Source organism: Macrosteles quadrilineatus, unplaced genomic scaffold (assembly GCF_028750875.1).
Source record: "Macrosteles quadrilineatus isolate MER2022 unplaced genomic scaffold, UCM_ALF_1.0 Scaffold_1__1_contigs__length_201487025, whole genome shotgun sequence".
Taxonomy (NCBI): Eukaryota; Metazoa; Arthropoda; class Insecta; order Hemiptera; family Cicadellidae; genus Macrosteles; species Macrosteles quadrilineatus.
Window position 1 is genome coordinate 28,738,493 of NW_026542594.1, and position 18,227 is coordinate 28,756,719.

At 33.7% G+C, this 18,227-nt stretch overlaps 1 protein-coding gene across 1 annotated transcript in view; it reads right to left on the reverse strand.

Annotated features, from left to right (window-relative positions):
* Nucleotides 1-4,338: 4,338 nt before the first annotated feature.
* LOC128995593 (uncharacterized) overlaps nucleotides 4,339-18,227 on the reverse strand; it is a 38,142-nt gene continuing 24,253 nt past the window's right edge. The window contains exons 8-16 of the mRNA XM_054420612.1: nucleotides 18,029-18,125; nucleotides 16,810-16,868; nucleotides 14,561-14,707; nucleotides 13,875-14,309; nucleotides 13,441-13,546; nucleotides 12,753-12,854; nucleotides 11,131-11,192; nucleotides 8,363-8,476; nucleotides 4,339-5,537 (exon numbers count right to left, since the gene is read on the reverse strand). Coding sequence (XP_054276587.1) covers nucleotides 4,564-5,537; nucleotides 8,363-8,476; nucleotides 11,131-11,192; nucleotides 12,753-12,854; nucleotides 13,441-13,546; nucleotides 13,875-14,309; nucleotides 14,561-14,707; nucleotides 16,810-16,868; nucleotides 18,029-18,125 — 2,096 coding nt within the window. The 3' untranslated portion in view covers nucleotides 4,339-4,563. The remainder of the gene's footprint in view (nucleotides 5,538-8,362; nucleotides 8,477-11,130; nucleotides 11,193-12,752; nucleotides 12,855-13,440; nucleotides 13,547-13,874; nucleotides 14,310-14,560; nucleotides 14,708-16,809; nucleotides 16,869-18,028; nucleotides 18,126-18,227) is intronic.

The following is an 18,227-nucleotide window of genomic DNA, read 5'->3' on the forward strand; positions in this document are numbered from 1 at the left end:
CTTTGCTAACCATTTAATAGAATTCATTTCCGTATCATTTATTCTAAGATGACAGTAATGATTGTTGTTATTCCAAACATTCACGGTGTTTATCTGTTTGTGATACAGAAATAAAATAAACCCGTGTACAAACGATAAAGTACAGAATAACAATATGTATAATCATATAAAGAGATAAAGAATTATGCGAATATACTTAATTTCTCAATGGAGAATGTGTTGTTTCAGGAATCCAAATACACAATTGGGTTTTACAATTGCTATCTATTTTTAGTGGCCAAATATAAAAATACCCAAACTAAACTTTCAAGTGTTTGAGTAATTTTCATCATAAATTAATTATATTTATTTGTGTCATTCAATTAGTTTTAAATAGTTATTTGTGTAAAAAGTGAGTAATGCACATTATCAAACGAGGGGAAAATGTTGACATGCTTCAATTTTGTTGGATTAAAAAGACACTTTGATCTCGAACCACAAATTATATTTTCCTACAGTTACCTAACAATGTACATGTTCTCTCACTGATTTGAGAAAGCAAAGTGGCCAATTCGCTCACCAGTGAGACAATGTTAACATTGTCTCACTCTAATTACTTTGTCTCACTCCAGATTTGCAACGTGAAGGCACGAAATATTGAGCGCGTAACATGCAGGCAACGTCGTATGCGCGCGAAGTACGTTGGCAGCACTGGCTGTAAATCAGCTGGTCAGCTGTTGTACTGTTGTATTTGTCACTTCACATTAAATGTTATATTAAAAGTTCACTTCTGTGTAATAATAGGTTATGTTTCTTCACCAATTTATTTGTTTTATGGTAACTGTAGGAAAAGTATAATGTGCAACTCGAGTTCAAAGTACAATTGCCTCACTCGAGAAACCATTCCTCACTCGCCTACGGCTCGTGAGTAAGGATTTCTCTCGAGTGAGTCAATTGCTTACTTTTCTCACTAGTTGCACAAATAACTATTATCTTCAGTTTTTCCACATGACACCTAAAAAATCATGCACTCGTCAAATGAACTTACAACTTTGAGGTAAGCATTGTCGTTGCAACGCTACATTAATATTGTGAATGGTTAAACTATGGCATTTTTAACCTTGACATTCCATTTTAAAGATTTAAAATCTTTTTTTAAATAATTGTCTCTTTATAATAACCACAACTTTTAAACTTTAAACTTAACTTTTTTTGTCATTTTTATTTATATGAATTAAAATATAAGATTTATTAATCTGCATATAGCCTTTTTCCTGTTAATTTAATTTAATTTAAATAAACGAAGCCTAATTATTTTTACTGAACACAACAGAATTAATTGCTTGGACAGTGAACATATTCAGATGAATGAGTCGGATTTAAAACTAATAAATACATAATAGTTATTTTAATTATGTGTAATAAAACTAATTCAATAAAATGGTTAACTAGTTAACAAAATACCACTTTCCATGACAGTTTTAGTCAAAAGTTATTTGGTAACTGTTCAGTCGAGTTGATCATGCATTCATTCGTTACGAATAACCTCTCACAAGAATACGTACTCAAATGTTCTCTTAAGTGAACCGCCTCTTTACTATCAATTTTATCGATCTATTCCTTTTTTATATTAACTGCACCGCACATTATAACTTTAAAAGTGTACGTAATTGTGTTAGGTAGTCCACATTCACTCATATTGGCCTCTGGTTTTTAAAGTTCTGCGGAACAACTTTAGGTAGTGAATGTTGCCTTTTCTCCACGGAAACATGTCCAATAACCGTAGCTCTATCGAAGAACTATGTGTTATCTATTTTGCTGTTAGAGAATCAATAAAACTACTGGTTTTGTATAACTGAGTAGGTTTTCCCCCTCCAGCTAGTAGTAATGTTCTACAATCAGTGACGGTACTGTGGTCATATGACGGTGAAGAGCACTAAAAGCTACTAGTAGTTTAATAAAACCATGTTATTTTAATTTTGATATGTAGATTATAATTGCGATACTATTTACAACCAAAGTGTCCAATCTTTAGTAACACTGTTAAATCACTAAAAATAGTTGGCAGTGATCATTGTAATCATTTATAAAAAAAACAATAACCTTGATATTACAATAAAAGGGGCTGCATACCTTACAAATTATTTTAAAGAGGTTAAACAACCACTCACTCATTTAATATGAAGAAACAAAAGTACTGATATTCTTGTTTTGATATATATAAAAAAAAAAAAAACGCATGAACGCGTCAGTGTAAAAAAACCCAAAACAAGAATGTCATTCATTACTTATGTTTCATCATAATAAATGAGTGAGTGGTTGTCTAACCTCTTAAACATAATTTCTTTACCTGCTTTAGTTATTTGTACTTGCTTATTACTGCCTTTTTCTCGCGTACTGACCGAGGATTGAATGGGGTTAATAAGTTTCGCACTGAATGAAAAAAAAAACAATTGCAATGACTGTCACTGAATTGTTTAAACTATATCTTAAAATTAACACATCCAGCACACATCTGCCACATGTCCCATATGAAATATTATCTCGTCTAAAAATAATATTGTATCCCCGTTTTTGTATGTGACACCTAAAACAATAATCTTGAACTCAACAAATGTACTTAAATAATTGAGATCAAGATTATCATGTCTACGATGCATTAATATTTTGTTTTGACTAATTAAAATAAACAATAAAAATGTATTTTAAAAGGAGGTCATAACGAAAAAATACCCCCGCCACAGCAAACCTGCAGACTAAGCGAATTTCCGTTTGCCTAGTTGAATTTTCTGTTAAATCTATTTAAATAAACATTTATTTAAACACTAGATTTAACCAGTACCTAGGTTTGCTTCTACAGAGAGGGTAATAAAGTTTGATCAAAATACATCCATAAACAAGCAAACTACAACCATAGATGAAGTGCTAGCATAGATGAAGTAATATAATACTTCATATATGCTACAACTGTTGAATTATTCTCCATATTAATAACATGGGAATCTTAAATTGACATTTTTTACGGAGAAAGTACCGTTTTCGGAAAAAGTTTCCAGTTTGAGTGGATATATCCGTTTTGGGTCCTCCTGGGCCCAAAAAAGTGGTTTTCGAAGTGATGTCTGTGTGTGTGGATATGTACAGAGCTATAGACCACAACTGAGGTCTGATTTTGATGAAATTTGGTATGTAGGTTCTAATTCATTGCATCTCCAGGTGCTTTTTTCACTTTTTTTTTAAATTTAAATTTATAATGGTTATTTTCCATAAAAAGCCTTAAAAACGGAAAAATCTGATTTTCTCTAAAACGGCCAGAACGATTTTGATACAACTTTAGTATATTATAGCCCTTTAGATTCTGAACAAAATGGTATAACTCCCATTGCTGTAAAAATTATTGTTCAAAGGTTATTGTAACTTATATTATTTGCCAATTAAAACCCCATAAAATAACAAAAAATCTAATTTTAGAAAAAGTGACAGTTTTGATTAAAATTAGTATGTTAAGGTCATTATAGTTCTAAACAGTATAGTGCAAAATAACCATTGCTGTTAAATTTACGGGTTAAAAGTTATTGCGACTTTTGTGATTGTTCCTATAAACTATCATAGGTAACGCCTACCCATGTTAAAGGTTGATGACATGACAAGCTATTGGGAGAAAAAATGAGCAGATTGCTGATACCATTTAATAATTTTTTTTCCGTAACCTATAACCCTAAGAAAACACTTCCATATACTAAATTATTTGATTTCTTAACCTCTTTTAAATGGTTCAAAGAGAAATAGAAAAAGTTTTCGTTTTGGGGGTACAAAATTAGAAAACCCAATTTTTACCCCAAAATCCCCTATGAAACTCCCTCCCTACGGTTCCTTTCTGTGGTCCGATCATGCTGGTTCACGAACTCTTCAAAGTTAATCTGCCTGACATCTTTAAGCCAAATTTCATCAAAATCGGACAAAATTTACTCAAGTTATCGCGTTCACGGACGATATATATATATATTTATATATCCATGTATACGAATTGAGCGAATAGTGTTTTTCGCCTCTAGAGACATGAAATAGTATATCGGCCCCGGCTCTAGGTCTTACCGTGTTACTTACGGTAATGGCTACTTAGGGAAATTTGCTAATACCTAAATCCATACTTTGTGATAAATGTTTTTTTTTATGTACCTAATATGAAAAAAATCTTACATATAGAGTTTTTGGAATTATAGAAGGTTCAGCGACACGGATTCGTTGATCTTTACTTACACAAATTGCTAAAATGGTTGTTCGACTTGACATACTCGTAAACTTTAAGCACTTATCATATGCTCAGGTCTTTCTTATTGGTTGTAATACGCATCTCACGTCTAATTATAACACACAATTTTAATTACCTAAATAAAAGTTTGGAATGAAACAATACACAATAGTTTTAATTTCAGTCACATATAAGCGTGAACTAAAAAAAACAGCTCTGTAAAGGCCTCATACCTTTATAATAACACATAGTGACATTAATTTCTCAATGAATTTATGTTTTATTGGTTGACCCTGCTACGAAAATCAAACACGAGAATCACAATTAAATATAATTTAAAAATCCTCTTCACTTGTAGGATCAACTGATGAATTTTCTGCGGGCAGCTCAACATGGAAGTTCGGCTGACTAGATTCTACATGTTCAGATTTTCTTTCAAAGGGTCCTGTTGGCCAGGACGAGTCGGTCTTGGGAACACCGCTATAATCAGCATATGATGGTTTATCTGTTACAAATGAGTTTTCTTGTTGATTGCTGGGACCAGTAGGAATAGATGGTCCCGATTGAAGTCCAGATGAAGCTAATGGCCTCGTACCACTCTGCCAACTCCTAATTGATCTATTGTTAGGATCCGCAGGTGCTCTCGGAAAAGGCTGATTACTGAACGTATCACCTCGGTAGTTAAGATTTGGATTACGAAAATTTGACCTATTGTAATTTCTATCGCTGTGGTCTCCTGGTTGGCCGGTGAAGTCCCTCGGAATGTAAGTTTGCTGGCCACCCATATCAGGCATGAAATATTTCCTATTGTGAAACTTATCACTGTGGTCCCCAGGCCAACCGACCCGTGAGCGGTTAGCAGTATACGGATCAGACTGGTTGTTAATGTATGCTGCACTTTCATCCATAGCACGAACAAAGTACGGGTTTTGGAATCCCATATCAGCGCCGTTGTACGCTCGGTTGATGGACACGTTTGGAGGCAGCGGTCTGCCATGCGGGTCGTATTGGTCACCCCGTTGACTCGCAAATTGCATGTATTGATTCATGCCCTGTAGGCCTCTGGGCTGCGGCTGATGTTCGTAGCCAGGTCTTTGCGCTTGGTTGACTGGGGGCCCGTAGTATGGGTCTTGTCGTCGAGGTGGTGGTCTAGAAGCCGGATCTGTGTAAGGTTGAGTATATGGGTACTGCTCTCGGTAGTGTTGTTGAGGATAGTTTTCCCAGGTAGTTGAAGCTGCGTTGTTGTAGCTAGCGGTGTTCTGGTAAGGAGGCCAGTCGCCATACCCACCCTCAGAAGGAGGTGGTTGTCCTGTATTGAAAAGATTTACTTTTATAATCTTCCGAAGTTGTATTAATTTGTGTTTGGATACAGGGAGCTGGAAAATGATTTGACAGTTCTTTGCCACCCTGTCGAGCAAGTTAATGGCAGAGGGTGGTAGGAACAGGGGCGTTTTAAAGCCTACGTGCGGAAAGTTATAGTAGCCATAGACCTGTGGACAGCTGATCACCATGCATTTGTAGTGGAAGCTTTTTTTAAAAGTGACAATTTAGTCCGCCAGAATTGACCCAAACCTGGTTTTGTTATATAAAGGTTTTTTTTTTATATGTGATATCTAAGGGAAGGAGACCCTAAAACCACCGGGTACCTTTTTGCACCCTTGGGCAACAGACGCCATCTTGGAAAATGGCGTGAATTACAGTGTAAGCTATTACTTAAACGATGTATTAAAAAAAAAACATTTAAGCTATAGCAATGCGAGTTATTTTCAAATGTATATGTTTAAATGCCGTACTCAGAAATACCATATACATTAAATATATATAATTTGTTTAAAGGTCAGTATTACTTTTCAAAGTTTAAAAATTATAAAAAAATTATGACATATTTCTTTTTTTCAATTTTACGCCTTAATTACTCAAAATATGACCACAATGTATATAATAAAAGTTGTAGGCCTTTAGATTTGGCTATAAATACATCTATTGGATGCTTTGCTCAATTAAGGGTACTGCCAAAACAAAGCGTTAGAAAATACATATTTTATTGGTTTTCAAAGAAAAAAAGGATATTTTATATTTTTAATAAAATTGTGACATCTTTCCTGAGACCATCCAATACCATCGCTGGCTGTTTTTGTTATTAAAATGTTTGAAAAGTTACCGAATTTCATTTGAAGTTTTAACTAATTACATTTTGGGACTTAAACACCGAGTTATTCATCTCCACACTAAAGAAACATTTTTTTTCCAAAAAGAAAAGATTATTGAATTATTGGATAAGAAAAGATTTTTTTCAATCCATTGAGTTATTATTATTATATGTTGTATGCATTGAAATAAGAACACTCGGTTATCAACTGGCTTTCATTTGACATGTAGATCAATGAAATTGAACGAGTCAGAAGCGAACTACAAGATTTCAACCAACAAAGATTTTAATTTTTGTATAATATTTTGAATAAAAGATTTTTACGTCAAGTACTGATAGTGGGATGTTATATCTTTCGATAATAAAATACTCAGCGAACTACTGGCTTTCATTTGAGGTATTGGTCATTCAAATCTATAGAGTTTGAGGGGATTTATAGAATTTTAACTGACATTTCAGTTTTCCCAAGATTTGTCTTTAATTAAAGATATTATCTCCTGTTATAATATACGTTATATTAAATTCTATATACTAGAAACTCGGCGAGTTACTGACTTCAATTTAAAGCATAGAGTATAAAAATTGGTTGAGTTGAATATGAGTTGTGGGCGTCCAAAAAAAAAAAAATATTTTTTAAATTATTTATCTTTAGTTAACGATTGTGTTTCGAGTTATTTTTACGCGATATCGTATATTTTGATATGAGAATACTCAGTGAGTTTTAAACATTTATTTATTTGAAACCCGATGTGTTTGAGGCGAGTTATAAGCTTAAAAGTAAAACAAAATTTGTTTTTTCTTAACATTCTTCTGTAATTAAAGACATATTTCTAAGCTGCTAAGTATACCGGTCTAAAAACACTACGTCAACTCAGAACTATTATTTGAGAAAATTTTTTTAAATATAAAGAATCTAAGGTGAGTTGTAGAGTAGACCTCCACTAACATTAGTTTTTTCAATTTTTTACGGATTGTCTTTGATTAAGATCTATATCTCAAGTTATAAATAAGATGTGTTATTCATTTTGGTGAAGAAAACCGCAGTAAAATATAGGTAAACTCAGGTATGAACCTACCTGGGTTTATTATTATTAAGTTTTTTTTTATTGTTGCGTTTGGTATAGACCAGTGAACAGAATTTAAAAAGATGGTTGCGTTAAATCAAGCTTACCTTGCAAAGGACTTTGCTATCGTGGAAATAACACCTGTTCAAATAGAAATGGACAAACTCAAGACGCCGGTGAAGACTACTACAACGTAGAATAATCAGTTAATAGTTACTAAGTTACTGACATTTTATTAAACATGTTTCTAAAATAAGTTGAATAGCTAGCTATTCGTGCGATTTTACATGTATAATGTAAATTACAATTTTACATGAATAACATATTTATGTTATAATTCAAAATAACAAAACCCAACTATGTTGAAATCAGTTTTATTTTTATTTTTAACACGTCTTTTTTTAATGTAAGGCAAATACTAAAAAGTCATAAAACATCGTGCCGAGCGATCCACAGCTCCATGGATACTAAAAATGGCCGCACGTTGGCTTTGTAACATCCCTATTTTCACCACTCACTTGCTTGACAGGGCGGTAAAGAAACCCGTCAGATAATTTTGCTACTCCCTGTATTTTAATTATACGTTTTATTATATTTTTATAGTTATACATAATTGATCTGATGTTGACAAAACTACTACTGTGGTTGTTTACCAAGACCAACACTATGCGAATAGTTGCATTCGCATCCACAGCAAGTATAAATTTAATCCACAGTAAAAAATGCACATAATTTAAAAAAAATATGTACTATATGTATAGGATTGAAATATTTGAAAAAAAAAACTATATTTGGATGGCCAACTTGTTCAGTTAATTATTCAGCTATAACAGTACGATCTGATTTTCCCTATTATACACATCTCTACACATTTAAATATTATTACAAGTTACGAGTACCAACAAGTTTTTTTTTTCTTACCAGGAAACGTTGGTTGTGACTGAGCTGCAGAATGATTTTTTGATGTTGGGTCCATTCTCAGAGCTTCAATACGTTGGATAAATTTTCTCCAGCCTACAGAAGGTATATCTGAAACTAAAAGTGTTATAGTATTACTCAGTAGTTGTGAGACTAAAGTTTACCATACAACATTTATACAAAACTACAACAGATTTATACAAATTAAACCAAGAGAACAACTTAACTGTTCCAGCTACAACGAGTAAAATCGGTTTTTATACTTGTAAGATGTCGTAAAAATACACTTACCCATATGAAATATACCGAAATTGATTAAACAAGTTGAAGATCAGTGATTGTATCATAAGAGCATTGTGTTAATTATTCAGCTAACTTTTTATGAGATTCTGTTTTAATTACATATTTAGCAATAATCGTAGTTTTATTACTGAATCCATTCTTAGGCTGAACTGTATTAATCTGATAATTGCTCGGGGATTTTCTTTTAAATAAATTAAATGCAATTTTAATTTAACCTAGTGATAGCTTATCTCGAGGAACATATTGATACAGCAATCGAAATGTACAGTATATTGATAACAAAGGAATGCTATGTATATTGCGATTTGTGCTCGTATTCATGGTTTTTACGAGGTCAAAGAGGAACGCAGGGGGATTTGCCCCTTGTCTTATGTAATGGTTGTTTAGAATTATATTTTAGTATTTTTTGTATGGAAATTTTGAAATGTGATATTTTAGTTCTATGTGATCATAATACAAATACATTTGTAATCCCTTAACCCGTTAAATGTTTGGGAGTTAGTTTGAGTCGTGGTTAAGATTGTAATTGAGATATGTAGTAGTGATAGAGTTGTGGGTTTGAGATTTAAAATCCAAAACATAGACTCTTTCAGGTAAAAAAGAGAATTGAAACACCATTCTATGCGTTTTGAGAGTCTTAAGCAATTTGGTTTGTGGTGACAAATTTTAAATGTTAGCAAATTTAAACTGGTTGCGTTATGACACATTTTAAAACCTAAAATAATTTATTTCACAACTAACTTGATTGTATAATATTAACACAATATACAGAGTGTCCAATAAGTCCCGGGTAGGTTATTGTAGTTTACGCGACGATCGCGTAAAGATAGTGTTAACAAACCTAGTATAAGCCTTGGCGAGTGCCTTAAAAACTTCTACGAGTGTCGTTACCACTTTTTACGCGAGTTGCATACTTTACCTACGACCAGTTTTTAATTAATAATACTACTCAAAACTTCTAAGAGAGGTTATGTTTTCGTTTATAACCTCTCATCGCCACTGATATTGATGCAACGACTCATTGTACCAACCACGAATTGCACTAATAGTTAACAATTAAATTGGTATACAGCTGATTAGTCAAAGTTTGAAGCATTGCAATTTTACTTGTTCTCTCTCAATCCTTAAACCTCATTAGTCCATGGTGGAAGGAAAAAACATAGGTGTGCTATTCCCACATATTCTGACGTCACTCGGATTGCAAACAAAAGATCACCTGATTGTAACTGTCAAATTAGTATATGTATTTGTTTTGATTTGGTTGTTATTGTTTTTATTATTATAAAAACAATAACAATCAAATCAAAAGAAATACATACTAATTTGGCAGTTACAATCAGGTGATGCAGTCAAATTAGTATATGTATTTGTTTTGATTTGGTTGTTATTGTTTTTATTATTATAAAAACAATAACAATCAAATCAAAAGAAATACATACTAATTTGGCAGTTACAATCAGGTGATCTTTTGTTTGCAATCCGAGTGACGTCAGAATATGTGGGAATAGCACACCTATGTTTTTTTCCTTCCACCATGTCATTAGTCCGTTACCCATGTTGTTAGGTAAAACTATGCTGTTACGTAAATAAACAATGAAGTTATGTGAATCTTTCCAATTCTAAGAGCTGAACTGAAACGGCTACTTTAAGAAATGGTCGTAGCTAAAAAATATTATTCGAAATATTTTAAATAGAGCTACACAATTTTTTACAAAGTTACTGGTCATAAAAATATATCTTATCACATATTCAGTGATCCACTACTTCCTCAGGGGGACAGCCCGCCAGGAGTCAGAATAAAATCTTAAACTAAGCATAGGTTGATATGCATAAAACAACCGGACTCCCGAGTCAAAAATATGTCATCCGTTCAAAGATTTCTCGAATCTGCCATTTTGAATCTTTGAACGACTGCCATTTATTACTCTGTTGTTATTTTAAACTAAAATTTGCAGCATTGTATTCTAATAATAAAAGCCCTTTCATTTTATGTTGCTTATCGACCTATGAATACGGTTTTGATTTTCTTCCAACTTCTAGCAGGCTTCCAACTTCCCCCTGAGGAATCTCTAAGAACATATTGATACATCAACCAAAATGTACACTATAGTATATTGATAATACAGGAATGCCATATATAATGGGTATAACCAGGTATAACATAATTGCAAATTTAATGCAACTTTAAATAGCTGTCATTTTGGTTTTCGGTTGTCTGTTTGAGTTCGGGTTTGCGGCATTGTATTCTACTAATAGATATCTTTTACTTTATATGCATATCAACCTATGCTTACATTTAAGATGTTCTTCTTACTTCTAGCGGGCGCCCCCCGAGGAGGTAGCGGATCACTGAATATGTAAAACAAAAATATATTTATAATTTCGAATAATATTTAACCGACCCGGGTCTTTTGGGCACTCTGTATACTGAGTACATGAGGATCCCAGACCATGTAAGATGTACTCACTGCTTTCCTGGCCCGACCTCGACTGTGCCTCGACCTGTTTACTGGGAGCGGACTCTGGCATCCTATAACAAACCGAGTGTGAACAAGCATACTAAACACTTTATTTACTTGATTATATGCGCCATACAATGATTCAGTTTTTGTTCATTTTTACAATAAGCGATGATTGATTTTTAACTAAGTGTAGGCAGGAAACATTATACGATCATTTCAAATTAAAAATGTTTTTAGTAAGAATAAACAAAAGTATTTCTTACTGTGAGTTGAAAAAACCAATGTTTCGGAAATTGGGATAGGTATATTTACGTGCGTGTGTCGCTTTTTTCCGCGGTTGAAGTCTAATTTCATCACACCACTTTTATTTCGGGTAGATATTGGGGCCAGCCGAACCATCGACTTTGTTCCGATGACATCTCTCTTGTTCCAAGAAAGAGGGGCCAACACTCCCCCTCCTTCAATTCCTTTCTTTCGCTCTCCTCCTAATTCTTTCTTTCACAAGTTAGGTTAGGTTAGGTTAAATTATTTACACTTTTGATATTTTTGTTAAGGAAAAAAATTTTATTTAACGAGTTGTAAAGCACGCATGAAAGAAAGAAGGACAAAAAAGAGGATTTGGGGGAGGGAAAGTACAGCCCCCTCTCTCGTGGAACAAGAGAGATGTCCCAGGAACAAAAGCGATGTTTCGGCCGGACCCGAAATCTACCTACTGACCCCCGGAACAAAAGTGATTCTAAGAAATTAGCCTTCAACAATGGAACAAAAGTGATACAGCCATTTACGTTGTTTCTAAAGTTCTAAAATCATATTAAAGGTTGAGACTTAGCCTAAGCTAAATAAAAGGTTATCACATACCTAGACCAAAAGTGGATATGTTTTACTACAAATCATTAAAAGTTATGTTTTAAAAAACTATATTGGTTGTCCAGCTTAATAATATTTGGCGGCAAATATTGTTCACACACATTTAGTTTTTTACTTCAAAGGATCTCTAAAGCACAGTTATCCCTTAACTAACTCAAAGTTAGTTTTTAGAATCAAGCGGTGATTTTTGTCCTACCAATGGATCATTTTTTTACTGTAACACCTCAGAAAACAAACAAAGACGCATTACAAAATGAAATAACTAAGTATGTTTTTAATTCGCCACTATACGTGATTCAATTACTTTGATATCACGGACGATTACTTAATGTTAAACATTAGAAATGACAAAATAAATGTTAACAAAAACCATCTTCTTTATTTCATTCATTAAAATAATACACACTAAATTATTATCTGTTTTTAACCAAAACAATAGGAAAACACATATGACTGTTTATTTATATTAATCAGGAAACAGTCTTTTGGCAAAATTACATGGAAATATCTATTAAGGGGTTTTCTTTATATATGATTAATCATCGTACGTCAGTTTATTATAATGAATACTTATACCATCTGAATTAGCTATTTAAACAAATGAAATGTTTTGAAAAGTTTGGGAATACCAATAATGTTCAGTAAAATGGGTTACATATATTATCTTTGTTTCATAAAATCGTTTGTAAGGCGTTAGTATTTAGGTATACTGTAGTTATGATTGGAATAACAAACTATTTTTTTTTAAACACGATACTAACTTTATCGGCGAGTCTCCTGATAAAAACGCTGCGTACTGCAACCACCGAGCCTTCGCTTCACCTTCAGTAAACGTCTTGCTCGATGGACTCAAAGAAGTGAACCTAACAACACACAATATGTAAGTGTATCCACCCTATACATATATATATATAATGATATTCTGTTTCAATTCAAATTCGTAGTTCGTGGAGCTATTGAAAAGGGATTATCGGACTTGAAAAAAGAGAAACCAGTCACGCTGTGGAATGTTTGAGCGAAAACCAAAATAAGCGAACAAATTAGATTGTCAAGGATTTTCTAACGTCGTCCTTAATGCTTAACTAGAGCTAAAAAAATTTTGTAAATTTAATAAAAACCATTAATCCTCACGATGTATGGCTTGTTACCCCATTTTCTGAATCTGAAGCTTTTGTCTTCAACATCTCACAAACGTTACGTAAAAATAAGTTATTAATCGCCACGATGTAAGTGGTGTGTGATTTTAGTGCTAGATAAAGGAGATAAAGTTTTTGGCTTCCATATTATGGTCTTATCTTTAAAGATATATCGAGATATCTGGAGCCCGTATGTCTACAATAATTTTTGTTACAAATGAAAAACATGACAATCAATTTCAATTGGGTCCTCCAAATTTAAGTATATGTATATATTTTAACACGAAATTCGGTTGTTATTTTTTCAACTTACTTTTCGATATTTTTTTCATGCCGCTCTTTCATCAAATGAAGAAAATACTGCCACATTTTCTGAGCCTGTTCTGCTTTGCTGAGTTGGCCTTTCCTGTCGTTAATTTCTAAAAAAAAAAAAAACATTACAGTTATGTTTGGTTCCAAAGTGGTAGTTGACATATTACTGATGAGAAAAATGAAACCTCAACAACCAAACAACAGTTGTGTGAAATACTTTACCATCAAAGTCTGTACCACTGTTCGTAAATTGTGAATTTCTAATATGTTTGATTAATTAATGTTGTTGTATTATTATATACATCCTAACATCAAAATTGCATCAAGTATAGCTAATGTACTATACTTTTAAATCCGACTTATATGTTCTGTGATCCCTCTTTGTGTATTTTGTATGGAATGTGATTTTTTCTCATGAAGTATTACGATACCTACCATCGTAGGATGTTGTAGTTCTGGCAACTGACTTTTCCAAATCTTGAAAGGATTGTTTAATGTTGTGCGATTGATTCATATGGAATGCTTCTATTGACTGGCTGTCTTTATTTACATCACTATTATGATTGTTTAAAGAATTATACTTCCCATTACTTTCATCCAAATACCCATCTTTGTTCTCATTAGTATTTGGTAACGAGTTTGAGTCTTCAAGGTCGGTTCCCATTTTTTTGGAGTAGGTTTTATAGTTAATTGGGTTTGTCGGGTCGTTTTTTATCCAGTCTGGCACGGTATCGTAGTGGGAAAATTCTTTATTTGGCAAGTTTATGAGCTCATCAAAAGTGTTTTGCATGTGGTCTATAGGAGGCACCTGATTAAAGGTGGGATCACCAGACTCTTCAGCTCTTTTTAGTGTGCTCACTAAATCTTTTCCTGCAACAAAAAAACGAAAAGAATGTTTAGAGGGACACCAGTTGTGACCGTCTTCTAACTATAAATAATATATTGATAACTGTTTAACCTAGAAAATTCATCAGACACAACCAAAGTTAAAGGAAAATCATATTTGGAACAATTTGAATTATTATAATTCATATGATGGCATATAGGTAGGTTTTTATTTCGTTGGCCATTGTGAGTGCATTTTCTTAACTTACGGTATAACGTAAATGACTCTGAGTTACCTTGTTTTCGTAACTCTCTTTCTCGAAGCTCCTCCTCTACTTCACCCTCTGAGTAAATCTCAGCAAGTTCTTCTTTACTTAATGAATCTTTATAGGCTTGATGATCGTACTCTTTTGTATTCATCATATCGAAGAGAAACCTGTAAGCTTTCAAGACAAAGATCAATGCATTGCATTAAAGCTTTTACCTAATTAAAGGTTAACAGGAATATGCACATACTACAGTGCATATACAGTACATATACAGTGGACTATATTGGCCAAAGCGAATAACAAGACGTGTGTATTCGTTTCGGTGTTTGGCTGTGCAAGATATTCAAGTATTAGAATGTAGGTTGTGACAGTGAATTTCCAATTTCTCGCCAGATAAGTAAATCTAAGGACGGTCCTGGAGTCAAGCAAGCGTCACCGTGATATCGCTACCCTCCCTCACCCCCACCACAAGTCAAAGGGACATGGACTTCTCTTAGAAGTGACCAAGACAGTCAGTGCCGTACCGTCTAGCTAGTGAGTTATACATTTTTCGAAGATTGTCTAAGTGAGGGTCGTGTCGCTGATTACCGAACGGGGTATATTTCCAAAGTGTCACTCCAAAAGTCGAAAGTTGTTAATTCTTTAACAATCTCAGATTTTCAAAGTTTGTCTCGATTTTATTTTTCAGTATTGAGTTCATAAAGTATCGAACGTTCTCCCTCTCGGTTAGAGGCAAATCTCTCTCACCTCGAGACGCTAAATCCATTTCTAAATTTTACACCATATAATCGAGCGGAGGCATATGCCTCTTCAGTTCCATTATAAAAGTCCCTCCTAATTTCAAGTAATAAATCATTTCGGATGAGTTTTTGTGAAGTGAAAAGTTAGTAGAATTTTATTTCGGAGTGTACCATTTTGTTGTTCTGTAGGTTAAGGGTGGATAAAGTATAATTTTATTTTCAGAGAGTGTTATTGTATCGTGTATTCCTCACTTTGAAGTTATGGCAAAACGTTTACAGAGAGTGTTATTCTTCAAGTTTATTCTTCAATTGAAAGTCCCTTTTTGAACTGTGATCTTATTATTGTATTTTAAAGTCCTACGAAGAGTGTAGATAAAGTGTTACGTTACGCGTAATATTCCGTGTGGGGTAAGTATCTCGCATAGTGATATCACCGTACGTTTGAGCATAACTGTCTTGACAAAATCATTTTAATAGGCATTCAGTCGTGAGTTCGAGCTAATTTTCCTCTGTATTTTGTTTTTTAAGTGCGGTGGTCTTTTAGGTAATTTTTTACTTGTTAAGCCACGTTACTTAACAAACACGTTAACATTAGTGGTGGGCTCATGTCTCGCACGTCGGTAAATACATCCATATAAGTTATACCCGCCTTCAGATTAATTCACGTATCAAGTCGTAAGGGGCATTTGTCTCGTGCGACGTAATTTGTAAATATCATTTTATAGGATATTGGGAGGGGCATCTGTCTCATTACCCACGATATACGGTTTATCGTTCATTCTGTAAGTGTGCCGATTCATTATGTATCTGATAACTTGAGATATCGCAATACATGTACGGTACTAAAGTGCTACGATTCTTCCATGAGGTGTGAAGTGCGTATGTGTAGATTTGGCGCGAGAAAGGAGCACGTTTCGATAAACTGTTAATCGCGGTGATTAAGACTCGTTAACCATATCGATGTATGTATCGCAATAGGTTTAGTACTTACACAATAAATATCGATTCATTATTAGATGTGGCTAATATTTTCAACACCTGATATATTTCCTTTTTACCAGGTAAAATTTAAGGTTACTATAAGGGTCGAACCTTCTCTGTGGTTTATCCGAGGCAGATATAACTTATTTTGTATTGTGAGAATAATTGACAAAATAATAACTTTTACTAACTCGTCATTTCCATTACAAGGTTAGTTAGTAATCAGGCGGTTTGGTAATTTTATTAAAAACATATTTGTTCCACTAAGTGAGAGAATACAATTTTTTCGGTAATCTTGTAAGCGTGAGTATTTGTTATTAGGATGTAATTTTTTTATTTATTATTTCTGTTGTAAGTTTGTAACGCGACTTCAGAGCGTACTCCTAGTCTATCTTGACTATCTTGTAGAATGGCATTCCTTGTGAAAGCTAGTAAATAAAGCTTTGTGAATTTCAATAAATGCATATTGGCATTAGAGAATACTAAGAATAAGGTGATGTAAGCTACGACCCAAATAATGTTGGTAGCTTACAATTTGACAATAAGATCACTTACTATCTTCAAGATCCGGACCATATTCGTACTGTGGAATCCCCTCAGTCTCGTATAGAAATCTATAAAAGAATACATGTTTAATTCCTCGTTTGACGAGTGTTTAAATTGGTCTTAGTAGGAAATTTGACATAATAACAAACTAATGTAGCCTAAACATTATTAGCCCTATTACGTAACGTATATCACCTTTGATCGATGATTGAAAAAAACGAGTTAAATAAGGATTTACTAAGGTATTTTCTTACAAGTGTTATCTATTTAATACAAGAGTATTATACTTGTTTTATAACAATAACATCACCTCAATTTTTAACTACAGTAGTAGAAAATATTGCTATTTGCATCTTGCATGCAGTGCGGCTGAGCGGCAGACAATAGAACTAGACAGACAACAGGTCCAACTCCAATGCTGTCTAAACTCTAAATCAGGATCAGTCTCTGTCTGTATGTCAATAAGGTCAAGTGTCGCCAGTCGGAGTCAGCGTCTAGCCGTGACAACGGGAGTTTCTTCGCGCTGCGGGGTTTTTCACAATTTCAACTTAAGATGAACGTACGATTGTAAATCCCGCTAGTTTTGAGGTGTGATGAGTGATACGGTTTTTGTTGACAAAAACTTAAAACCATATAGTAATTTATCACCAAGTGTGTGAAGTTAAAAGAAACAACGTAATAAATGAAAGTTCTGTGGAAAATTATGCATTCAGTTTAAAAAATAGCCGATTTGAAGCTCATGAGTCATGACGAAGCAAAGGGCGGACGCCCGAGCATTGTGACCAAAGAAACTGGTCGCTAAAGTCGAAAAAAGGTTAGCAAAAACCACTGATTCCTCGGAGCTTTCGCTTTGTTGTGTGACAATTTCAAACAACAAAGTCCGCGAAACTTGAGGAGAAGTATCGGTTTTAAGTTTTTTGCCAACAAAAACTGTATCACTGACCGCACCTCATAACTAGCGGAATTTTCAATCGCAATTGTAAAAAAAAAAAAAAAAAAAAAACGGGCAGCGATAGAATGCTCTTGTTGTTATAGCTGGACGCCGACTGAGTTGCCGATTGCCGAATGCACACGTGAGTTGCCAAAATGTACGAGATCGGCGTCAGAACGAAACTTTCTTTACTTTATGGATAGCCGTAATAGGTAGAGTTATTCTAATTTTGAATTTATAGAGTTGGATTAAAATTTTGCTTTAAACAATAAAATGCCTTTAGACTGTATCACTTACTCACTGAATCCTTTTTGATTTCTGAGGGCATTGTCGCGTTCTGTTTTCTCCCATTCTCGCTGTACCTTCCTGCGTTTTCTTTCATAATCGTCTAAGCCTAATGCAAACAGAAATACTTTTTATGACAGTTCAAGTAGATTTTAAAAGGATTTATTATTATTTTATCGAGTTCAGTTATCAATTTTATATTTAAAATTTA